Genomic DNA, 27333 nt, shown 5'->3' on the forward strand with positions numbered 1-27333 from the left:
CCCCTGCATAGTGTTCACCCTTCCATGCACAATACTTAACAACAAGAAACAATAGCACATGGCTAAAACTCCATAATAAATAAAAAAATCTTTGATACATTTTTAATGTGAAAAATGTGGCATAATTTTCTAGTTAACAGGAGATATACTGATAGGACTTTGATGTACTAGCCAACCATACACTTGTTTATCCTACTCAAACAGAGAAGGAAGGCTGAATAAAGTTTATTTATTTATTTATTTATTTGCTTTAAACGAGGAAAAGAATGAATGCAATTCTATCAGAAAAAACACACAATATATTTCATCTTAAGAATAGGTTTGGGCAAAGAATTACATAAAAATGAAAGATTTATTTTGCATGGAAGAAAGAACTCCATTTCAAAGCTTCTACCTAGCACAGCTACAGAAAACATCAAGGAGAGGCTTATCGTGTCTATCTGATCGAATGTGCAGATACTATACTGCTGCTGGGATAGAGATTGTCTTTTGTAAACTATTTAATACACTAGCAGAACTTACTCACTCACTGTTTGCCAAGGTGGGGTTATATTTTGCAAGTTTCTTAACCACAAAAATATAGCACAAAGATGCAAAAATAAGGTGATGGGATTAGCTAAATAATGCTTATGCATAGCCCATGGGCACAGACAATAGTGTGTGGAGGGCCAAGGGCGGTAGCAGGGCCTCGGTGGAGGTGGGCAAAGGGTGGAAAATGGGGGACATCTGCAATAGTGTCAACAATAAAAATATTTTAATTTTAAAAAAAGTTACATGAGGCCAGATACGGGGGTATTACATTCCCAGACCAAGTGACAGAAAAGCTGGCTAATGGGATGGAATTTCTTCTAGCCTGTCTGTCTGTATGTCTGTCTGTCTGGCAGAAACAAAGCAAAGAGCTAATCCCAAATCCACCTGGAATCTCTGGCGGGGAAGTAAGATGGTGCTATTTGTTCGTATGTAATAGAAAGAAGGCAGATATTACTAATATTTGGCAGAAGATGTGGGGAGAAGCTGGGGAGGTTAGAAAGGGACAGCAGACAGAAAAAGGAGAGGAAATGAGAATGAAGGGTATTCTTTCAGCATAAACATTGCTCCAAGGCTAATCTTCGGTTGCACACTAATAAAGTACAAGACCCAGCGTTTTGTGTACCACCTAAGGAAGACACATTGCATCTCAAATAAAATAATTTGCAATATGCCAATGTTTAGAGCCAATTCTTTGAAAACCTACACAAAATTCGCTAAGATGAACCTGTGACTTAAATGAAGACAACAGTTATTGCTAAAACTCAGGTGATTGTGCAGATGTGTTTAACTGAGGTGGGGACAGGAAGTGAGATGGGAGCTGTATAGGGCCTTGAGAGTGTAGGAATGGTGGGAGCAGAGAAGCCAGAAGAATTCATGGTCACTGAAATAACAGGCATTAAAATTAAGTGGGATAAAATGTGGCCATAGTAACTCCTTTACAAATGTTTGTGGAGTGAGGGAAGGAGGCACTGAGGCCATCAAGAATGGTGATGTGGGCTGCGCCCTGTCCAGGACCCACCTACTAAGTCCCTATCCCTCTGATGAGGTACAGTAGCTACCCACCCCTTACCGGTGGTTTCAGTTTCCCACAGTGAACTGAGGTTCAAAAATATTAAATAGAAATAAACAATACATGCATTTTAAATTACATGCTATTCTAAGTAGCAGGATTAATGAAGTATGGTAGCAACCATGCTTAGGTAAAAACTGCTGTTTGAATTTTAACCCTGCTATTCTGGCTTCTGCACGCACTTGCTTGCTTGGACAATAGGGTGGTTACCTCAGCTTCCAGACTGAGACCTGGAGACTCACAGAGGTCATTTTCCTGTGCCTGTGGACCAGGTCTACAGGAGATTGATTCCCACTGACTCAGTAGCTCCAGGAGTAGAAACTGTAGATAACCTTTAGAGATTACTAACTCTGCTTGGTTCTGCTTCTGTAAAAACCTGCTTTTGCAAGATAGGGCCACATTCCAATAATGTCCAGCAGGGGCTGGGAACCCCCCTGCAGGCTGTTCCCAGACTTTAGAATTTAGAACAAAGGAAAATTTTTGTGGTTTGGACCTTTAAAAGGACTGCCTACACCTGGGACAGCGCGGTCGTGAGGGTGGACTCCACCTGCGTGTGGTGCTCTCGCGGCCGTCCTGGCCAGCCCAATAAATCCTTGCCTGCTTTTTTAATCAATCAGCAGCCTCCGGTGGTCTTATTTTTGACTCCAGGGTTTGACCCCACAACAATTAAATCTCGAGCTGTCCCACTATGTCTCACCTGGGACGTGAATCACCCTGTGGCCAGCCTATCCACACTGTACACACTCCCTGCCCATTTCATTAGTCATTTAATAGCCCTGTTAGTTATCAGATCGATTGTCATGGTATCACAGGGCTCATGTTCAAATAACCCTTATTTTATTGTAATTTTTCTATATCATTATATTATTATTAATCCCTTACTGAGCTTAATGTAAATATTATACTTTGTCATAGATACATACATGTGAGAAAAAATATAATACATACTAGAGGCCCAGTGCATGATTGAATCATGCACGTTTAGGCGGGGAGCTGGGTGCCTGTCTGCTAGTGCCCTAGGCCTTTCAGAAGCCTCCAGCGCGGCGAAGGCTTCTGAAAGGCCTGGTGCCTGAGTGGACAGGCACCCAGCTCCCCCGCTTTTGATGGTCCGCAGTGGAACGTGAGCTCGCTGCCCCAGAGGCCCCTTCTATGCCGCAGCACAGCCATGGCGCAGATGCTGAGCTCGAGCCTCCGCTGGCGACACGAGCTCAGTGTCCCGCCGGCCCAATTGGCCCCCCCGGCCACCCCGAGTCCCGCCCCCCCACGCCTCCTGACCAATTGGGGGCATAGCGAAGGTACGGTCCATTTGCATATTTGTCTATTATTAGGTAGGATATGATTTGGTACTATCCACAGTTTCAGGTATCCACTGGTGGTCCTGGAACATATCCCTCCTGGATAAGGGGAACTACTGTATCTGTGTAATTCTCACAAGAACCCTATAGTCTAGACCAGCGGTTCTCAACCTGTGGGTCGCGACCCCTTTGGGGGTCGAACAACCCTTTCACAGGGGTCGCCTAAGACCATTGGAAAACACAGATATTTACATTACGATTCATAACAGTAGCAAAATTACAGTTATGAAGTAGCAACGAAAATAATTTTATGGTTGGGGGTCACCACAACATGAGGAACTGTATTAAAGGGTCGCGGCATTAGGAAGGTTGAGAACCACTGGTCTAGACGATATTTACAACATTTTGTAGATAAGGAAACTGAAACTCAGAGAACTTATACTACTTGTATAAGATCTCCCAGGAAAATATTAAAAACAGAGATCTAATTTAATATCAGGTTGACTTAAAAGCGAGGATGTTAAAATAATCGAGGCAACTGAAATTGACTTTTTAAAATACAACAATAAATGTAATTTATTATTTTCTGTTTTTTTAAAAATGTTATTTCCCTCTATACTGCTTTAAGGCAATAGATTTACTTATGGTATTGTTACAGGTTCCAGGGCAGGAGGAAGAGGGAAACTGAGAAGGAAAGTTAAAACAAGGCTAGACAGTGTGGGCAATTCCAGCCACCTTTTAACTAACAAGCCATTATCTTCCCCAGCCAAGGACAGGAGAGCAAAAGGTTAATAAAACCTCCCTAATGAGAGAATGCAGAAAGGGAGGGGAAGGGGGAAAAGAAAAAAGGGCAGTTTTACTACCTAAGCAGAGAAGCCAGCAGTTTCAAGACTTGGCAAGATGAAGTTGCCAGGTGCTTTTCATGAATTCTGGGAGGGACACAACAAAGTAAAAAGGGACCTTGGGAATTAATCTGTACCAAGATATTCAGCAGAGGAATTTTGAAACCTATAGACAGGAGGTATATAATGCCTCGGACCTCGACCCAACCTGCTCTTCAAATTAGCTTAGAGCCCAATCTATGCTCATAAGCCAAATGTATAGGTTTGCTTGCTTTGCTTTTTCAATAAAGGTGCATGCTTTAATAAAGTGGTTTTTCACTACACAGGCAAGGTTTCTCGTATACTAGTAAATTCATTTATATGAGGTTGGGAACAGCCCTCTCCATGAACTCGGGGCTGACCAGTAACACCTCTCTGTTGTTGGTGAGAGGCACTTCTAACAGTATGCTAGAGGCAGTAAGGATTTGTACAATTGAAAAGAAATAAAAATAAATCTGTCTTAAAAAACTTAAAACCTGCTACTCTTTTATCAGTGATCAATTAACCATAAGTGAACAAGTCCCCAAAGGAGTTTGTATGGTGGCAAAATGGTATGGATATGGATTAATAAATTTCAATGTATAAACTATCAAAAATGAGAATTGGAAAACCCACATGTTCTCTGGCCCCAAACAAATCTCTAAATGATCACCACTGGAATCAATGGAACAGTGGAGCACTAGTTCAGATGCTTATCATTGTTCCATTTTCCCCCTTCAATTATTTCCCTTCTATAGTTCTCAACTCAGTTTTTCTAACTCGGGCGAAAATATTACCTGCATTCATAAAACACTTTAATAAAATTTAAAATATATTCATTTTAAGCTATTGTATAAAGAAAAGTACTAATCTTAGCTCATTTTTTTCTATAAAGGAAGGAAACTTTTTAAAGAAGATGTCTGACGATGGGTCATTTGTGCATCTGATATAAACTTTGAAAAATATTTGATTTTAAAAGTAATTACTAATATCACTGCTGATGAAAAAGTGTTGCTTGTCTGGAATTTCATCTTACACATAGAAATGATATGATAGAGACCCTAAAAGAGTGTAGCATTTCTGGCTGAGGACATTTGGTCAGCACGAGCTGATGGAAGCCATTTTGGACAGAGAATTAGAAAAACTGAGCCCTTATCCTTGATTTTTCTATTAAATAGATGTGTGACCTCAGCTATGCCACTTCATTTTCTAGTGCCTCTCATTTTTTTTCAGACCCAGATGACAATGATGCACTCCTCTTCACATTTTACATTTGTTAGCAGCACTGGAGAAGACACTCCTAAGAAAATCAAGGACTCACCCAAGAATATTTTTCCATTGATTTTTAGAGTAGAAGAGAGGGGGAGAGACAGAGAGAGAAACACTGATGTAAGAGAGACACATCAATTGGTTGCCTCCCATATGCACCCCGACTGGGAATGGGGACTGAGCCTGCAATGGAGGTATGTGCCCTTGACCAGAATTGAACCCGCAGCCTTTCAGTTCCTGGGCCATTTGGGCCGTCACTGTAACCACTGAGCCAAACTGGCAAGGCTATGATTGAATTCTTAAATTAAGATAACCCTTAGGGTGAAAAATGTGTCAAGTAGATTTTCTATAGATAAAAATATCTATAACATTTTATAAAATTGTCTTCTTCTGTAGATTTTCCAGTGAATCAGTTTCAATTCAAGCAGGTCCCATATGGCTGTTTCTGAAAATGTCTTACCTTGTCGCTGCTTTTCCACATAGTGGGAAACATTGAAGATCAGTGATATAACCAGAGCTAAAACCAAGGAGGCTATAATTGCCCAGACATAAGACTGGCATTCAGAGTTTCCTGTAAAGCAAAGCACACATACCCTTAATATAGGTACTGGACTTATTATTGAATGTCAACTGTAATTAAAAAATAAATAAAATATGCTGTTCTATCTATCTATATCTATATATCATATGTATCATATATATCAACTGCTTACCTATTTGTTTTTTTTTTTTAATTTCTTTATTGATTAAGGTGTCACATATTTGTCCTCATCCCCCCATTCCCATCCCACACCCCTCCCCACGGATACCCCAACCCCCTGTTGAACTTAACCATTAGTTAGGCTCATATGCATTACCTATTTGTTTTGAACTGGGTATTTCCACAATTAAAACTATTGTATTTATTCACAATGAAGGACAAATCCTCTGCCAAGAAATTAATGAACAGGATTCCGGGAGAGGAACCAAGATGGCGGCATAGTTAAACAACTAATCTGCTGCCTCACACAACAATTTCAAACATACAACTAAAAGACAAAAACGTCTACCACCCAGAACCACGGGAAAGCTGGCTGAGTGGAAGATTTACAACTAAGAAGAGAAAGGAGCACAATCGCTGAAAAGCTGAGGTACGGAGGCGCGCGAATCGGGCCGGCAGCGGGCAGCTGGGTGCGCAGCTTTTCTTCAACCCGCAGGGAGACAAGCTCCCGATCACTCTGAAATCCAGTTTCTGGGGACACTCGGGGGACCCAGACACCTACGGGGAGAAGCTGGACTCTCGGCCATCGGGTCGGAAAGTGAGAGTGACTTTTTTGGAGAGGTGCGCCCAGCAATCATTGTTTTACTGCGCTGGAGCGTGGGGCGCAGGGACTTGGAAACGTGGAAAGGCAGAGACGGCTGACGGCAGCCATCGCTGTTGGCCACGCCCCAGCCTAGTGACGCCCTGAGGCCCCGCCCCGCACATTCTACAAACCCGCCCAGGCTCCACACAGCGGCTTTTGCATATAAATGGCCTGTTCTGTGGCAGCTTAACCAACTGCAGCTCTAGACTGCTCCAAAACCGCCCAAGCAAAGGAGGAGAAAACTAGCCCTTGCTGTAGCTCCTGCTGGGGGACACACAGTACACAAGGGTACACCAAGAGTGTCCACCTCAAGTAACTGGGAGGCTGACCTGTTGAACCAATAGGACACCTAGTACACAAAACTACCCTACCAACTTAGGGAAGCAGAGAATATGAGAAGGCAAGGAAACAGATCACAAACCGAAGAAATGGAGGAGAACAAGCAACTGGACATAGAGTTCAAAATCACGGTTATAAGGTTTTTCAAGAATTTAATGGAAAAGGCCGATAAATTCAATGAGACCCTTGAGGATATGAAAAAGGACCAACTAGAAATTAAACATACACTGACTGAGATAAAAAATATTATACAGAGACCCAAAAGCAGACTAGAGGATTGCAAGAATCAACTCAAAGATTTGGAATACAAAGAGGCCAAGGACACTCCTCCAGAGAAGCATGAAGAGAAGAGAATTCAGAAAGTTGAAGATAGTGTAAGAAGCCTCTGGGACAACTTCAAGCGAACCAACATCAGAATTATGGGGGTACCAGAAGAAGAGAGAGAGCAAGATGCTGAAAACCTATTTGAAGAAATAATGAACGAAAACTTCCCCCACCTGATGAAAGAAATAGACTTACAAGTCCAGGAAGCGCACAGAACCCCAAACAAAAGGAATCCAAAGAGGACTACACCAAGACACATCATAATTAAAATGCCAAGAGCAAAAGACAAAGAGAGAATCTTACAAGCAGCAAGAGAAAAACAGTTAGTTACCTACAAGGGAGCTCCCATACGATTATCAGCTAATTTCTCAACAGAAACCATGCAGGCCAGACGGGAGTGGCAAGAAATATTCAAAGTGATGAATAGCAGGAACCTACAACCAAGACTACTCTACCCAGCAAAGTTATCATGCAGAATTGAAGGGCAGATAAAGAGCTTCACAGATAAGAAAAAGCTAAAGGAGTTCATCACCACCAAACCAGCATTATATGAAATGCTGAAAGGTATTCTTTAAAAAGAGGAAAAAGAAGAAGAAAGATAAAAATTATGAACAACAAATACATATCTATCAACAAGTGAATCTAAAAGTCAAGTGAATTAAAAATCTGAGGAACAGAATAAACTGGTAAACTTAATAGAATCAGAGGCATAGAATGGGAGTGGATTGATAATTCTCAGGGGGAAAGGGGTGTCTGTGTGGGGAGTATAGGAAGAGACTGGACAAAAATCATACACCTATGGATAAGGACAGCGGGGGGGGGGAGGTAAGAGCAGAGGGGGGGTGGGAAATGGGTGGTGGGGAGATATGTGGGGAAAAAAGAGAAACAATTGTAATCTGAACAATAAAGATTCATTAAAAATAAATAAATAAATAAATTAATTAATTAATTAATTAATGAACATTGAAAGCCAAAGGCTTCCTACAGATTTCAAAATGGATATTGGTAAAGGTCCCTGAATTCAGCATGGGCAAAAGGAAGCATTCTTGGTGTTAATGACATAGAAGAAATTTTTAGTCTAGCTACTAAAATTTAACAACTGGTGACTGATTATAAGAACTTTGGTTCAAAATCAAGAATATCCAAATTACCCAAAATCATAGTTTGCTATATTTTTGCCCTTTCTTTCATCCCCAGACTATAAAAGCAATTATATTACTTTCATTATTTACTGAAAACTACTTATTCCCTTCAGTAGTATAGGGTACTGTATATTGGGATAAAACAATAATTCTGAAATCACAGTAACCCAGTTTTGTCAAGACTGGCCTAAGAGCTTTTCTTATATTATTTAGATCCTCATGAATGAGTAATGGAGAGTTGATTATGCTTCCCTTTCTCATCTGCAAGGATTCTTTTTTCATTCCTGAGCCATAACGGGGTTCTGTGGGATATTATTGCCTATCAGTTGCCCTTGATTATTATGGCAACCTTTACACATATATGAATGACTACTAAGATAATTAATTTGATTTTACATATAATATATATTATACATAAATTATACAACCTATATAAAATTATTTATATTTGTATATAATATTTAAATACATGTATATATTATATATATTAAATATATTATATATCATATATGTATAATTATATATATTAACTACATATATATAATTATATATATTAACCTAATATATATGAGCCTATTATAAATCAGCCTTTACATTATAATATACATATATAATTATTCTAATGATCTTAGTAGTGATACACCCATGTGAATGCTGACCCTAAAAAAGTAGCTTGTGATTCTATACTACCATATGTGTATATATTCATCCAGTATTAATGAGACATCTCTTCTGTGCCAGGAACTATACCTTATATTAGGGAATCAAAAATAAAGAAAACAGCATCTTGCCCTCAAGGAACTCTCTATTTAGTTGGGTGCAGGGAGCCGGGAGCATGGATGTATAAACACATAATTGGAAAGGCAATGTGTAAATAGCTACAACAGGGATTGTGTTCCTTCCAGTCCCAACTCTCTGTGACTACCCAGAATAAGAAATCATCTTAGGCCCTTTCAAAGAAATCCACACTGATGTTAAACACAATAAACAGAACAAGCAAACCCTTAGTAGGAGGGAAATTCAATTTTGCTTCCCTAGTCTGTCGTTAAATCATCCAACAGAGAATGCCTATACCCAAATATTTTTTGTGCTGCTCTATTTTACCTATTATCATTATCTCAAATTTGACATTTGAATTGCTGATTGTTTTCTTTGAATACTTTTGGACATTACCATGATTCTTAAACTGCCCTCAGTGGTCCTGTGTATTTTAGTTGGCTTTGCTTACTTATTGGCATCATTTATTTTTAAATGAACATAAGCATATAGATGATTAAACTTTCAAAAGAAGGTTCCTGTTTCTATTTCTGCCCTAAAAATAGAGGATATTACTATTTTCTTTCTTATCATAAATTATTTCTTCTGAATGTTATTTTAGGTTTATTGTATCTTTTAGGACTTATCTTCTATACCACCCAATAATACACCATGCTCCAATCATTCCAAAGCATTTGCAATTGTTAATAGATATCATACTTACCATTTTGTGTCTTTATGTCTCTGTTTATTTGCCCCTTTGCCTGAAATACCTTTCCCCTTTCCAATCTGAGAATTCCTAGTCCTATTCCTCAAGACTGCCTTCTCTTTGAAGCATTCACTCCTCTGAAGCTTCTTGTTCCCCACCAAATGACATCCTATATATCCCTCTGCAATTCAATTGATTACATATTAGCATAATCAAATATATATATATAAATCTCCCCAGTAGACTTCCCAAAGGACAGAAAGACTATCATACTTATCTTCATTTTCATGCCTCATTTCTTCCTTGTACCTATTATTATGCGGATTAAGTGAATTAAGATATGTAATGAGATTAGGAGAGTAGTGTTTTTCACTAATACTTAATGTTCAATAAATATTAGCTGTTGTTCTTCTTTTTATTATTACCTTATATAGATTATTACCTTATATGCCTCCTGCAATCATTTCTGCAATGTACTAGGCACAAAGTAGGTGCTCACTAAACATGTGTTAACTGACCAAATAAATGAAAGATGGAGTAAAGAAGGGTAATGTAATGACCAGGACAAACAAAAAGGTTCTGATCAAGTATAAGGTCTAGAAATATCCACAACCCAAGGAAAACAAGTTGAACATTCTATTACATTTGTCTCCCATGCTATTGAGAAAGGACCTGCCTTCCAGAAACTGGGAAACAGAACCTGTGAGAGAAGAGTAACTCATAAAGCCACTGTGGCTTTGCTGAAAGTTATCAACAAATCCTAATTTTCTCTGCCCTGAATCTGTATTTACCAAAAAACCTACAGAAAATTGGTTTGTTTTTCCCAGGAAGGATGATACAAGAAAGTTGGTGCTAACAGCTAGCTATCCGAATAGATTGATGGGGGCAGTCACCACTATAAATAAAATATTTTATTTTCTGCTTTAAAAATCATTGGGGACTTTGATTAGAGTCAGTATACTCTCTGGGAAAGACATTTAGAAAAAAACAGTAGTTGACGTAAATTGTATAAGCCCAACTGCAACCCTAGGAAATACAGGATGGGGCAAAAGTAGGTTTACAGTTTTGAGTAACTGAAACATAGAGTTTATTCTTGCATTCTTGTTTACTAATCACTGTATTATTTTCCATATGAACAACTGTAAACCTACTTTTGCCCCACCCTATATATGCTTGCATAAAATTGGGATGTTAATAACATAAGAGGTAGGGTGAGCAAAAGTAATCTCACAGACTACATAATAATTTTAAGAAGCATAAAGTGAAGTGTGCTTTCATTCTCTTTTTCAACGTTTACCTTAAGGACCTACTATGTTTATTTTGACTTGTTAAATGAACACCCTTCAACTATGAAAACAGAAAAATGATGTTTCTTATATGTTGAGGACATGGTTTAGCATGGTCTTCAGTTTTCCTTTGATGTTAGAAGTCTATATTCCTAGTGACCTCTTATTTTCTAAATTTTTTTTCCTTTTGTAATGTAATTTGAGTATTAAATAGGAAGATTTTCATTTAGAAGCTTTGCATTTCATGACATTCTTGATGTGTTTCATAATCTTTGTTTGCCAACAATAAATACCCCCATTTGAAAAAAAAAAAACAAAAACACGCAGATGAGAAGATTTTGAGTAGCTAAATGGTGAAGATTTTCAACTTGAATGGCAAGATTTGTATAAATGTTTACACACACACACACCACTTTATCCCTTCCTTACCCAGTTATTTTCCATATAGAGTACGAATATTCCCAGGTACATGTGGGTATCTATTCAGTAGAGACAGTCCATCTTATAATATTGAATGCACAAAGTGCTCAAAAATTCTTGCCCAACAAATGCAATCTTTAGTATCATATTCATTAACTATAATTACTTTCATTTGTATAGCTTTTACCAATTTAAAAAGAACTCCCACATAATTTGAATTCAGCTATTTACACTGTTAAAAAGCCAAAGGCAATGACAACTAGAAAACCATGATTTAAGTTTCTATCTAGCTTTCAACAGCCAGAGGCTATGAGAGAGAGGTTTAATTATAAGACCTCTGATTCCCTTAAGCCAATAGTACTTGGCAGGCACTGTATTTAAAATTCACAATTACATGTGCTCTGGAAGGAAGCTCAGCTAAGCAAATGTAATGCCTTCTGCTTTGCAGGTTTGATTCATACAGAAGCCTTTACTTAAACAAGTATCAACAGAAAAGCAATAAACATAAGCCTTAATTGTTTCTCCTTCAGGGGTTCTATAACTGAGATAAGTGTATGAACTTCTAGTATTGAGGTTATGGCTTCTCTTGATGGTTTCTCTCCTTGGTTTATAAACTCTGTCAGAGCAGTGACTATCTCTTCTTGCATTCCATGAATGTCTATATTTATTTTAAGCACCCCAGAAAGTTCAAAGAAAAAGTTCTGATTTAACAACCCCCATAGATTCTACTCACGAGTTTTTCTTACTGTGCAGATGGTTTGGTGCTGCACTAGGCACCTTCCTGACTCTTTGAATGTGGCCTGTTGTCACTATCCACAGAGGTCCCCCCTCCCGTAGCCCCATACCCCCCACCCCCCCCCCCCCGCACTATCTATCCCCATTACCCCTTCACTAAGAGGCATGGGAGTGATAGACAGTAGCACTGGGAGGGATTCTCAAATCCAGCCCCAGGCTTTCAAGTGAATGAGATAATGTTTTCAATGCAAATGTTAAAAGCTGTCTACCTTAAATGTCTATTATAAATGAAGGACTATTTGAGAAGTGAATGGTGTATGTCTGAGAGAGGCCACAAAAGAGAGGACAATATTCATATAGCACATTTGGAATGTCTGTTTCAAACAGCGTGGAGAAAGTGAACGAGGGCACTCACATACTAGTTGTGTGACTTTCTGCAAATCACTGACCCTCACTCCCTCAGTCACTGGTAAAACAGGAATTCAGATCCCCATCTTGGTATCATCCAGGTTCCATCCTTTTAGTACATCATGAGTGCTCTTAACCAATTCTTACTAAATAGAATTGAGGGAAGCTACTTATGAGAGTGAGATTGAGGGCAGATTTTAAGACAATTATGTTGTGATTCCTGCAGTCACTTTTATAATTAAACTTTAATTGGGATTGATAAACTTTAGAAATCCTATTGGGATTGCAGTAATGCCCAAGTCCCTGCTGTAGATGAATCTCTCTTCACGTATTTAGCTCTCCATCTTAAGTACTTATAGTTTCCTATTGGAGAAGCACCGTGGTAAGACCCTCTGAGGTTGGCATAGGTGTGTGGAAACTTTCATTCAGCAAAATACTATAACTACTATATTTCTTTATTGTCTTAAGAAGGTTTGTTAATTTTTTCTTTCTTCTTTTTAATTCAGGGATGCTGAGAAAGTTAAATAAAATTAAAAATGCCTGGAAAGCGATCAATAATATTTATTATTAACTAGCAATTCGTGGACATTTTATTTCTCAGCTGTGACCTCTAAGTGACAATTTTTCCTAGATTGATTTTCCTTAACATCATTGCCAAACTATCTAAATTAAATAATGAAACATGTTGTTTAACTTACTCTTATTTTAAAGAAGATCTGAATTTAAAAGATGAGTCATAAATCATTCCTACCTACCTAGTTTCTAAAAGAAAGGCTTTAATTGTTTTAAAAAAGGTGACTGAGGCTCAACGGAAAAGAAAATTGAACAAATACCATGAAAATTCTTTTATAGAAAAACAGCAATGTAACTACATTGTGAATCATTGTTTGAACTATATTAATGGTAGCCCAAAGGGGTTGTTTTCACCACTTGACTCAGCTAATATTGATTTTGTGTGAATGCAGAAACACAGTAAGAATTATTATACCAGCACATTTATTGATGCAGTGACTATAAGGCATGCAGGTAGGAGAAAAGGGAAGATTTGGGTTTTTATTTTCATACATGTTTTAATTAACTAGAAATTTCATTTTTTTGTTGTGTTCAAACATTTTCTTTTTTTACTTTACCTATCTCAATGTAAAAAAAAATTATCATCTGATTGTCATCTTATTTCACATTAAGGTTTTTTCTTTTGTTTTAAGATCTATGAGGCTTTTATGATGAATAGTTTGTTTTTTTGTCTCTTCTGTGGAATTGTACTAGGTCTTAATGGAGGAGCTCCTGCCTTACACCTAAAGGAAAAATCTAAATTTCAAAGTGCTATGGAGGAAATTGTACCATATCCCTTATAAAATTACCATTAGTTAATACTGGAAATAGCTGAGTGTCATATTCACTGACTTTGGCCTCTCCCAATTCCCTATCACCATTAGCTCATGGCAACTGTTTATAGAATTGCTGCATTCATTTCTTGCAGGACACTAGCAAAACCAGGACAATTGTTTTTGTTCTTTGATAATCTATGAACCCTGGAAAAGATGAAAGGCATAAAAACTGTATGTCAGCTTACACACCCTTGTGTACCTAACCCAATCAATTGATTTTAAAATCCAGCAAACAAAACACTGGAAACAAATTCAAAGAAATTATCAGATATGATATCATTATAAATAGCTCATACAAATTAACATTAAAAGTACTATATGCACAAAAATTAAGCAAAAGATGTGATCAGACAATTTACAAATGGTGGAATTATAAACAATTTAAAAACCCATGCAAAAATGTTCAACCTCATTATAATCAAAGTAATGTATATTAAACAATGGGTTAGCATGTTGTGCTTTTTATTAGTGAAGATTTTTTAATTAGATCAGCCTATTAAGGAGAAGCACTGCTAGGAGAGTGACTTGGCATCGCTGTTGGAAAAGCAATTTGGTAAAAATGGGACAGAAAATGTTCGTAACCTCTTATTCAGTAATCCCAGTTCTAGATAGAAATCTTGCCCAAAAGGAAAATTCTAAATATAGAAAAAGCTACAAAGATGCTCATCTTTCTGTCATTTAAAAATATAAAAATGGATACAACATAAATGTCCAATAATAAACAAGTAAACTTTAATTAACCCAATAGATGTTATTTTGTGCATTCATATAAAATAATCAGGCAGAAATTATTATATAAAGGGAAATAATTATGTTATAATGTTTGTGAGAAGAGCTGGATTATGATTTTATGTACATTATTATTTCAGTTATGAAAAGCAAACCATGTAGAATGTAAAGAAATAAAAATTGGAAGGAAATACAATGCACTATCTTCAGAGTTGTTTTTTTAAGGAAATGGGAACTATGTAAATTTTTTCTTTCTTATATATATTTCACAGTTCTCACCCTTAATAAATATGCATCTTTTCTGTTATCATGAAGAATTTTTTATTAAAGAAATAGAAAGCAAATAAAATAATAAAAGAGGGATGAACTATCCACATGGAAGAGACACAGCTAATCAATGTGGATTCAACTTCATTCCACAAGTGATGGAATTTCCACTGGGCTTTGCAAAATTATCATCTCTCTTAATGTTAACAATTGGATTGATTTCTGGGGATTAATATAGTTTCTAAGCTCTAAAGAATTAGAATGTGGTTACTTCTAACCTACTTCATAACTGAACTAAACTGAAGAAGAAAGTGTATTGGTCAATGAAAGTTTCTTTTAAAATAATGAGTCCTTTAAGTGTCATAATTATTTTTAAAAGCCCAGCTACAACTAGCTTTATATTATAAAACACTTCCAACTTTTTTAAGAGTAATAGTCACTTATATTCATTAGTAGATTTAAAAATATGTTCTAATTATACTAAAGGTTATTTCACATTTAAGAAGTAATGTGTAAACTCGCCCTAGTTGGTCTGGCTCAGTGGATAGAGCATCAGCCTTCAGACTGAAGGGTCCTGGGCTCGATTCCAGTCAAGGGCGCATGCCTGGGTTGCCAGCTCTATCCCTTTTAGGGGGCATGCAAGAGGCAGCCGATCAATGATCCTCTCTCATCATTGATGTTTCTATCTTTTTCCCTCTCCCTTCTTCTCTGAAATCAATTCCTCTCTGAAATCAAAAAAATATATTTTTTAAAAAGAAAGAATGTGTAAACTAATTTACTTTCCAAATCTTAAGTGTCCTTGTTGGACCCTCGGAAATTATTAAATAAAATTTTAGGCATAGGAATGGAACAAAATAATTAAAAATGCCACTTACCTGACATGCTTCTTTTCTCAGAGAAATCCTTACGCAGCCATAAGGTAAACACATGGATTAAAAATGCTCCCACCAACTTTTGTTTCCAAGTAACGTTGCTTTGTTATGTCAAAGAAGTGTGGCAGTAAAACTTGTCCCTGTCTCTACCTCAGTTTTTCTCTCATTTGTTTCTTAACATCTTTCGTGTGTACTCTGTTCAGTTACAAACAGGAAATGTGGTGACTGAGGCTTTTAGGCTTTTGATCTGAAACTAGTAGGCTCTTAGGTTTTTGTGTAACGTGAGAAAATCCCACGATGCTCCGCACTTTGGTATTTAAATTTTTATCCATACCGAAACCTCATTTAAAACTAAACAATGAAATCAAGTTTTAAATTAGACTAAGAGGGATCTCCAGTCTTTCTAGAAAGAATACAGGGACCTCTTCACTGAGTTTACATGGAAATAAAATAAAATGTACTCAACTGGGGAGGAAACAGTGAGAAGCCCCCAGGTGTGCTAAACTGCCGGTTGTGTTTTGTTGTTGTTGTTGTTGTTGTTTGAGGCATGACAGAAGAGAGGGGATTAACAGATTTGAATACTACTTATATCAGGTACCTTCTCTACATTATTCCACTAGGAGAATGAGGGCCTGCCTTTTCTCCTGCCAGCCCTCACCCCAGCCAATGTGACTCCCTCTGACAACCTAGGCCCGCTTGGCAGCAAGCTCCAGCTCTCAGTCCCCACGCCAGAGTCTCAATAATCAGAAGTTTTTAAATGTAAGTGAACATACGTATGTTATGTGGTCCTAATTTAACATGCATATTCCTGAGACCCTCTACATCAGAATATGTGGAGTGGAGCCCAGACACTTGCATTTTCACAAGCACCCCCTGGTTGGTTTAATGCAAGACTTCTGAACAACGCTCTGAAGAAACTCACATATACATCAATAGCAACATTTTATTTTTAGCATCAGTCAGATAAAGGTTGCCCCAGTGGTATCTATGAACGTATGTGGTTTCTATGAGCTTCTGTGTATGTATATCTGCTGCCCGTGCCTATGCCTATTTGCTTATGTAGTCCACCAATTTTCTTTAATGGTAGAAGAATGACAAACCTGAATCCAGTTTATCACAAAAAGAGATGTACTTAAACTTTAGAAAGGGAAACTTTAAGCTGAGACTTGATGCATAGACTCAGAGCAAAGATAGTAGGTGGCCGGCAGGATATTTTACTCTGGCTGATTTCTCTAAGATTATTGAGGGCAGGGAGGGTATTGATCTTATCCATCATTAAAATTCCAGCCTCTAGCCCTAACCAGTTTGGCTTAGTGGATAGAGCATTGGCCTGTGGACTGAAAGGTCCCAGGTTCGATTCCTGTCAAGGGTTGGGTTGCGGGCACATACCCAGTGGGGAGTGTGCAGGAGGCAGCTGATCGATGTTTCTCTCTCATCGATGTTTCTGGCTCTCTATCCCTCTCCCTTCCTCTCTGTAAAAAATCAATGAAAATACATTTTTTAAAAAATTCCAGCCTCTAGAATGATGCCTGACACATTGCAGTTCTCAATAAATATTCTCACAATGACTGAGCAAATAAAGGAATGCTAGTCCTCTGCTTTCTCCTTGCTTCATTACAGAAAACAACTCCCTAGAACCAAAATGAGGGCTTCCTTACTCTTTGGACAGAGTTGACTAAACATTAATAGATTTTGCTGCTTCGCTCACCTTCTCCAAAAACATTTATTGTGAATCACTTAATCAGAATCCGTAAAACTGAAAAAGACCATGGAGACTTCCTCATCTAATATTGTTTTTTTAAAAAAAAGCATCTTCAAAATATGTTCTGTATAACACTAGGCCTTTAAGAAACTTGGAAAACTAATGTTCCTTCAACAAATATATTTGGAAAAACTGTTATTTTCACCTTTGTGAATGCAAGCATATTAAAGGCTTGATGAGTCCTACAAAAAAAAAAAAAAAAGAAAGAAAAGAAAAAGAAAAAGAAAACAGAATAACCATTTAAATAAGCTTTTTCTAAACCTACTTGACCAGAGAAATTATTGTTCAGCTGCCATCCACTATCAGGGTGACAGGTTGGGTGAAGCAGGCCTGGGTGCCCGCAGACCAAGAGCTCAAGGGAACAGAAGTCTCAGATTCCTGTAGGGAGCAAAGGACAAGAAAGGATCAGAGGATCTATTTAACAATTGGTTAGAACACAGGAATAGAGACTGCTGGAAAGCTGAAGCCCAGACTTCAGGTAGTTTTGAACACCTGAGACATCCCTTAAGAGGAGAGAGCCCAGCTGTGGGGCAGGCTTGAGGGGCTGAGCTTTGGTCCTGAAATAGGATAACTGGCAAGGAGAATAGGAGCCTCAGGCTTGAAAGGGAACTTCATAGATGATCAAAACAGGACTTTGGAACATGGACAAGGTAGATGCCCATTTGGATCAACTGGGACATACCAAGAACATGCATGGGAGAAAGAAGTGGTCTCAGAACTGGAAATGTATGTGCAGGCATCCCCTTATTCGAACAAGGACAATGCAGAGGATAAAAAAAGGAAGGAACAAGCTATTCCATAAAGCACAAATCAGAAACAATAAGGGTGTTCAGAGAGAAACCAAGATGGCGGCATAGGTTAACACCTAAACTGCTGCCTCGCACAACAATTTCAAAACTACAACTAAAAGACAGAACGGACATCATCGAGAACCACAGGAAAGCTGGCTGAGTGGAAATTCTACAACTAGAAGGAAAGAGAGGGGCACACGGAGACTCAGAGGAGCTGCAAAAGGCTGAGGTATGGAGACACGCACACGGAGAGGATGGGCAGCTGAGTACCTGGCTGGCTTTCTCTAGTGGGAGGGAGATGGAAGCTCCTGACTGCACTGAACCCCAGTTCTGGGTGAGACTCTGGGGACCCAGACTCATATTGGGGGAGTCTGGACTGTCGAGAAAAGAGAGGAGTGCATGGAAAATCAGGGGAGCCTCGAAAGGCAGAGGTCTGGAGGCGCGTGTGCGAGTGTGCGCAGAGAGGACTGCAGCGATTACTGAGGGACACTGAGACCCAGGGGCCTCATAGGGCAGGGCTGACGGGAAGCCAAGGCTGTCTGCTCAGCCCTAAGACTCCGCCCCATCCAAGCTGAGCACAGAGGCTTTTGTAATTTTGCAAGTCTTGTCTTATAAGGCTGTATCCAGCAGAGAAGTTCTCCCAGTGCAGACACAGCTGATCCTCACAGCCAATTGGCCTGGAGGTCAATTCCTCCCAGTGATACCAACAACAATCAAGACTTAACTACAACAAGGCTGTACACACAGTCCACAAAGGGGTGCACCAAGAGTGTCCACCTCAGGTAACTGGGGAGGCTGAGCCACTGGGCCATATAGGACACCTAGCACACAAAGCTACTCTACCAAATCAAGGAAGCAGTGAAAATGTGGAGACAAAGAAACAGATGACAAATGAAATAAATGGAGGAAAACAAACGACTGGATATAGAGTTCAAAACCACGGTTATAAGGTTTTTCAAGAATTTCCTAGAAAGGCCGATAAATTTAGTGAGACCCTCGAGGATATGAAAAAGGACCAACTAGAAATTAAACATACACTGACTGAAATAAAAAATATACAGAGACCTACCAGCAGACTAGAGGAATGCAAGAATCAAGTCAAAGATTTGAAATACAAAGAAGCAAAAAACACTCAACCGGAAAAGCAAAAAGAAAAAAGAATAAAAAAAATTGAAGATAGTGTAAGGAGCCTCTGGGAAAACTTCAAGCATACCAACATCTGAATTATGGGGGTGTCAGAAGAAGAGAGAGAGCAAGATACTGAAAACCTATTTGAAGAAATAATGACAGAAAATTTCCCCCACCTGGTGAAAGAAATAGACTTACAAGTCAAGGAAGCACACAGAACTCCAAACAAAAGGAATCTAAAGAGGACCACACCAAGACACATCATAATTAAAATGACAAGAGCAAAAGACAAAGAGAGAATATTAAAAGCAGCAAGAGAAAAACAGTTAGTGACCTACAAGGAAGCACCCATACGATTGTCAGCTGATTTCTCAATAGAAACTAGGCAGGCCAGAAGGGAATGGCAAGAAATATTCAAAGTGGTGAATAGCAAGCACCTATAACCAAGATTACTCTACCCAGCAAAGCTATCATTTAGAATTGAAGGTCAGATAAAGAGCTTCACAGACAAGAAAAAGCTAAAGGAGGTCATCACCACCAAACCAATATTATATGAAATGCTGAAGGGTAGTCTTTAAGAAGAGGAAGAAGAAAAAGGTAAAGATAAAAATTATGAACAACAAATACAGATCTATCAACAAGTGAATCTAAAAATCAAGTGAATTAAAAATCTGATGAACAGAATAAACTGATGAATATAATAGAATCAGGGGCATAGAAAGGGAGTGGACTAACAATTCTCAGGGGGAAAGGGTGTGGGGGGTGCGGGAAGAGACTGGGCAAAAATCGTACACCTATGGATGAGGACAGTGGGGGAGGGGAGGTAAGGGCAGAGGGTGGGGTGGGAACCGGGTGGAGGGGAGCTATGGGGGGGAAAAAGAGGAACAATTGTAATAATCTGAACAATAAAGATTTGTTAAGTTAAAAAAAAAAGGGGGGGTGTTCAGTAGTTGGCTTTGGCTGCAGAGACGGTCAGACTCAGTAAGAATGATTCAGGTAAAAGTGCAGGAATTCAGTGCTTAGCCCAGGAGGTAGGTATACCTCTTGTGACAGCCCAAAAGGAGAGAGAGTCCAACTAAACCCACAAGTTGGGACAGTGCCTGAAGCTGCCTAAGAGCTTCTCTGCCTCAACTGTGGAAATCTGGGGAAGATGAGGGCAGAAGAGATGAGCAAAGACAGAGAAAGGGTATATTCTCCCTCTTCAGGTCAATCAGGCTATCTGTGGTACACATTTTAATGGCTTAAAGGAGTTAATGAACATGATCCATGATTGGTATCTTCAAAACAGTAAAACTTAGGCTGAAAAATTTTAACTACTTCACAATTTCCAATTATGATAATATTTTTGAAAAGTGATCTACATTATAATGTCCCCCGTTCCATAGATTTATATAATCAGGAGATAGAGCAAGATTATCCAAGGTCACACAGAGAGTTCATGTTTTTTGTATTAGATAGCTCCACTGGTGTTTGAAATTTGCCAGGGGAAAAAGTGATAGCTTTTCATTAAATATAGATGGCTGAACAAATAGAGACATTCTCAGAATGTAAAAAAAGTCCATGGATATATGCCTGTTACGAAATACATGAGCGAGTGAATTCAGAGATTTGAATAATAGCTTCATGAGCATTCAAACGATAAATACACACGAGGCTTCTGTAGTACTTTTTAATGAGATGGGTTATCAAAATGAAGTTTATAAGATAGCTAGACTAAGCAGAACTGGCCTGACAGTTAGAAATATTGTAGAAAATTTGGGGAGAAGGTATGTAGTTTTGATGGGCACCTGCCAAGAAATGAGAATTTTAAGGCCAACAAAATTGAGTTTTTGTTGACAAAAATATTTTTTTTTAAATATCAGAATGGCAGCTGCCAGTCAGAGCTTCCACACTCAGAAAAAAATGGGGCATAGAGTATAAAAAAAAGTCCCAGTTTTTAATTCTCTTTTTTATGGTTACTATTATTTGGATAATTAATCTTTATCATGATAGGGTATTTACTTATATCTTTGTATATATAAATACAAACACTCATATATATATTTTTCTTCTTTTTTTCATGCAAGGGGATCCAAATTATAAAGAGTAAGTAGTTTTTAGCAAGGGATTACCTGGGACTTTGACTTTATATTTTACTTTTTAATTCTTATCTATTTACTTACTTATTTATTTTTTATATTTTTATTGATTTCGGAGAGGAAGAGAGAGGGAAAGAAAGATACCAACATCAATACTGAGAATCACTGATTGGCTCCCTCCTGCACTCCCCTTATTGGGGATGGAGCCTGCAACCCAGACAAGTGCCCTTGACTGGAATCAAACTTAGGACCCTTCAGTCTACAGGTTAATGCTCTATCCACTGAGCCAAACCAGCTAGGGCATGAAATTATCCTTTTATAAAAAAATCAAAACAAAGACATTCCTAGATAAACAAAAAATGATAGAATTCACTGCAGACCTGAGTTACAGGAAAAAACACACACAAAGTAAACCCTTTAAGCTGAAGGAAATTACACAAGATACTCAGATGCACAGGAAGGAATGGATGTCTCAGGAATATTTGAGTAAATAAAAAGACTATGTGTGTATATGTATAATTTTTCTCTTTCTTAATTTATTTAAAATCAGGAGATTCCTTAACATCATAATTCTAACATATTATTAGTTTTATAATAGATATAGAGCTTTTTATATATGACAATAACACAAATGAATGGGGAGAGATGAAATGGAGCTTTACTGATATTATAATAAATATTTATATATATTTTACTAAAATTAAGACAGTGCTAACTTTAAGTGAATTTTGAAAGTTAAAGATGAATATTTAAATACCTACAGTAACAACAACAACAAAAAACCCTCAAAGAATACAGTTAAATAATCAACAGGGAAATTAAAATGATATTTAAAAAGTTTTCATTTAGCATAAAGACAGTAATAGAGAATAGAGGAACAAAAAAATAAATGAGATATGTAGAAAACGCATAGCAAAATGGCAAATATAAGTCCAATTATATTAATCATTACATCGAATGTGAATAAGCTGAAAACTGCACTCAAAAATCAGAGGTAGAATAGATTTAAAAAAAAAAAACAACACCAAGATTTTATAACCTACAGAATTTTATAATTTTATAAAATTTAGAATTAGAATTTTATAATCTTATCATTTTAAGAAATACTTATAATTCAGAGATACAAATAGGTGAGGGTAAATGGATGGGACAAAAATGCATACAGAGAGTGACTATATTAATTGGAGATGAAATAGACCTCAAGGCAAAAAATATTACTAGTGATGATTTTGTAGAGAATATTTCATAATGTTAATACATCAGAAACATATAAACATTATAAATATATATGCTTATAACAACAGGACCCCAAAACAAATGAAACAAAAACCAACACAATTTAAGGAGAAATAGAAAATACAACAGCCATTATTGAAGATTTAGCTACTTTTGACTCAGTAATTGATAGAACTTGAAAGAAAATGAGTAAGAATATAGAAGCCTTGAACAACACCATTAAACGGACTTAATTGACATGTAAAGAGTATTCTCCAGAGAGCAACAAAATACACATTGTTTTTAAGCACACCTAGAACAATCTTCGGGATAGAATGGTATATGCTTTTGCATAAAGCAAGTCTCACACAATTAAAGGGATTGAAATAATACCAAATATTTTTATTATCATAATGGAATAAAATTAGAAATCAACAATAGAAAGATATTTGGGAAGTCCCTAAATATTTGGAAAATAAACAACAGACTTCTAAATAACTGATGGTCAGCCCTAGCTGGCTTGGCTCAGTGGATAGACCGTCGGTCTATGAACTGAAGGCTCCCAGGTTTGATTCCTGTCAGGGGCACATGCCCGGGTTGCGGGCTTGATCCCCAGTAGGGGGCATTCAGGAGGCAGTCAATCAATGATACTCTCTCATCATTGATGTTTGTATCTCTCTTTCCCTCTCCCTTCCTCTCTGAAGTCAATAAAAACATATTTAAATAACTCATGGTCAAAGAAAAACCCACAAGAGAAATTACAAAATACTTTAAACTGAATGAAAGTAAAAACACAGTGGGATGCAGCTTAAGCAGTGTTTAGAAGAAAATATAGGTCATAAAATACCTTCATAATTAAAGCAGAAGAGCTGGTCCCGAGGTAGTGAGTTATCACAATTGATTGTACATAATTAAAGCAGAAAAATCTAAATCAATAATCTTCTACTTGACAAGCAAGAAGGAAGAAATCAAGCTTAAAATAGAAAGAAGAAAATAATAAAGATCAGAGCAGAAATCAGTAGAATAGAAACATAAAAACAATTTAAAAAAACAATGGAACTAAGAGCTGTTTTTTTTTTTTGTAAAGGTCAGTAAAATTGATAAACATAAGTAGAGAATAAAAATAATTAAAAGAAAACATGAACAACTTTATATGCCTAAAAATTAAACAGATGAATGGAGAAATTTCTAAAAAGATGCAAATTACCAGAACTAACTTGAAAAGTAATAGAAAACCTGAATAGACCTAGCAAAAGAAGAAAATTAAATTAGTGATTAAAAATAAGGGAAGAGGGAGATTGAAGGAAGGAAACTTTATAAAATTCTACATTATTTTAATCTTATACAATGAGAGTATAATGCTGAATTATTTGTGTGATGATAAAAATGTCTATTTCTGCTATTGTAGTTGTTTAGAGTTCAGCTTAAATATTAAACTCTTAGAACACATCAGGATTCACCCAACGTAAGTTTATTTAGATATAAGAAATAGCCCAGCACATACAACAACGTAGCTGTTGTGTTGCACCTCCTAGGCACAGTTTGCAATGTGATGCTTATAGAACACTAGAGGCCCAGTGCATGAAATTCATGCACTCGGGGGGAGGGAGGTTCCTCAGCCTGGCCTGTGCCCTCTCACAGTCTAGGAGCCCTGGGGGATGTTTGACTGCCACAGAGGCAGGACAGGCTTCCGCTGCCACCACTGCGCTTGCCAGCAGTGAGCCTGGCTCAGGGCTTCTGGCTGAGTGACGCTCCCTCTATGGGAGGGCACTGACCACCAGGGGGCACCTCCTGCGTTGAGCATCTGCCCCCTGGTGGTCAGTGAGCATTATAGCGACCAGCCGTTCTGCTGTTCAAGTCGATTTGCTTATTAGCCTTTTATTATATAGGATGCATGGTCATAAGGAAGAAAGCTGAAAATGTGTAGACTATGGTAGTGCAGGAAACCATCAGTTTTAGGTCTTTTGAAGTTTCTTTATTTTTCTTTTTAATTAAATAGTGACTCAGTTTCCCTATTTTTAATTTTTAAAAATTTAATTTTTTAATTTTATATTTTCTTTTTAAAAATTATAGTTGACATATAATACTATATTAGTTTTTATTTAATATATTTTTTATTGATTTCAGAGAGGAAGGGAGAGGGAGAGAGAGATAGATAGAAACATCAATGATGAGAATCACCGATCAGTTGCCTCCCGCACACCTCCACAACCCAGGGGACCAAGCCCACAACCCAGGCATGTGTCCCCGACCAGAATCTAACCCAGGACCTCTCAGTCCACAGGCCAACGCTCTATCCACTGAGCCAAACTGGCCAGGGCTACTATATTAGTTTTAAGTGTACAACATAGTGAATAGGCATTTATATACCTTACGAAGTAATCAGCACGACAAGTCCGTACCCATCTGTCACTGTGCAAAGTTATGATGATATTATTGACTATATTGTCTGTGCTGTACAAATTCCTTTAGCTTTTAATCTAGTCACACTGCTCTCTCAAATGTCTGCCACTAGCTTCAATTCTCTGGCATAGCTGCATCTCCTCAATCCCAATTACTCAGGTCTCTGTCTCCATAATGAGGGAGGTATGGCTTGGTCCTGTACCTAGTCGCTGGCCAGATTCTCTTTTAATATGGGCCTTCTTTAGTTAAATTACTAAATATTTTTTCAGTTAATATTGCAAAGAGGATTGAACAGGAGTCAAATCCTCAGACTTTCCTGAGACTAAAAAAAGTTCACGTAAACAGCTGTTAAGTCTTTTTAAATGTCTGATATCACTCCAAGTTCAATTGTGCATTAAGATTATCGGAATTTGCCCTAACCGGTTTGGCTCAGTGGATAGAGCGTCGGCCTGCGGACTGAAAGGTCCCAGGTTCAATTCCGGTCAAGGGCATGTACCTTGGTTGCGGGCACATCCCCAGTAGGAGGTGTGCAGGAGGCAACTGATCAATGTTTCTAACTTTCTATCCCTCTTCCTTCCTCTCTGTAAAAAAATCAATAAAAAAATATATTAAAAAAAAAAAAAGATTATCGGAATTTTTCTCTTATTTAAGCTTTCACCTGTTTGGTAATTTTTCAATGAGTACTAATTAATTTTATATTCAGAAAAATAAAGCTATTTCCAAAAATAATAAGTTTTTATAAACAAATCACATATTTGCTCAACTGGGAAAATGAACAGTTGGTACAGATGGCAATTATTTTCATACTTGCCAATGTTGAAAAAGAAAAGAATTTTACTGGCATGTGGCAGTCTTAAAATTACATTTTAACTTTAATAACTCTATTTAAAAAATAATTACTTCAAAATTCCAAATAAGCTTTGAAACTAAAAGAGGAAGGAACATGTTTTGAGTATGTTCAATTTCCTATTCTTTTTCTGTAGCAGGTTGAGTTTTCCAGGGAGAAGATTCTGAGATGAACATTAGCTTTCAGGTTTATTAGGGGTGCAGTTGGGATCACGAGTACCTATGGAAGACAAGGGACAAAAGCAGGATTTTGGAAAAGTCAAGCTGCAATGCAGTCTCAATAGAAGCTTCAGCCAACCCACGCCACTAATGGTGGAATGACCTTTCAGAGAGGTTCTAAGAGGTGGGGAAGAAGGAGTAGAGAAGAGGGGGAAAGGAGGGAAGGGAAGGGGCAGAGGACGGGGCAGGGCCTTTGCAGGCTCACATTGATGAAGCCAGCCCTGGCAAGGGGGCATGTCCTTGGTAAGGCTACTCTTCAGTTCAGGCGATAGCTGAAGGGAACTGTTAGCTTGAGAACTTCTTCCTTGGAGCAACCCTCCCAGCGGCTGCGTAATCAGGCCTTTATTCCTGAAGGGAGATGTGGGCAGAACATTACAGTGTTCATCACAATTTGAAAATGACAAATGAGTTATACTAAGTTTGTTTTGTAACACAGTCTGTGAAGCCGATACTATTGGTTGCATGGCCAAGACCTGGGTTCTCATGGAGGCCTAATTTGTTTGAAGCAGCCACATGCCCATGGCAGGTGAAATAACTTGAGTATCTAAAGCAATTATAAGAATCCTATTCTCTGCTTCCTAGAGTCTCCACCTGCTCTCCCAACCTCTGTAGCAGTTAGATGTGGTCAAGTAGCCTACTAATAATAAGATAGCGAGACCTAAGAAGATGTCTGCTATAGGTATGCTGGAAAATGTTTTGCTTTCCTTGTTAAAAGGAACAGATGAAGCTGATATCCTCCGACCTCCTCCTAATTCCCTCTTTCTATTACACACAGCTGTGGTGCTTGTAACCACAGAAGCTATTTTGCAACCAAGTGGAAAAGGTCAAGAGAATTATGAGTTTGTTCCGACGTTTGTGAGCCACTGACTAAAGCCACAAAGCCACATCTAGGTTTCTTGCTCTTAAAAAAAATAGCTCCTTATTGTTTAAGTAGCTAAAATTGGATATTTTGTCACTGGCTATATACATCATAATCCAAATTGAGCCAAGAGGTATAAGATAGGATGATGACATTATTGAAAATATATAGTTGATACATGTAATGTATGTATGTATGTGTGTATGTGTGTGTGTGTGTGTGTGTGTGTGTGTGTGTGTGTGTGTGTGTTTACCAAATTATGGTGTGTTTGCAATAAATTTGAAAACACC

At 37.8% G+C, this 27333-nt stretch overlaps 1 protein-coding gene across 1 annotated transcript in view; it reads right to left on the bottom strand.

Moving 5' to 3' along the window:
- LOC103290762 (T-cell receptor-associated transmembrane adapter 1) overlaps positions 1 to 15752 on the bottom strand; it is a 33612-nt gene extending 17860 nt beyond the window's left edge. Inside the window, exons 1-2 of the mRNA XM_008146677.3 lie at positions 15746 to 15752; positions 5485 to 5595 (exon numbers count right to left, since the gene is read on the bottom strand). Of these exons, the coding sequence (XP_008144899.2) occupies positions 5485 to 5595; positions 15746 to 15752 (118 nt within the window). The remainder of the gene's footprint in view (positions 1 to 5484; positions 5596 to 15745) is intronic.
- Positions 15753 to 27333: the final 11581 nt, after the last annotated feature.

The sequence above is a fragment of the Eptesicus fuscus genome, chromosome 3 (genome assembly GCF_027574615.1).
Source record: "Eptesicus fuscus isolate TK198812 chromosome 3, DD_ASM_mEF_20220401, whole genome shotgun sequence".
Classification (NCBI taxonomy): domain Eukaryota; kingdom Metazoa; phylum Chordata; class Mammalia; order Chiroptera; family Vespertilionidae; genus Eptesicus; species Eptesicus fuscus.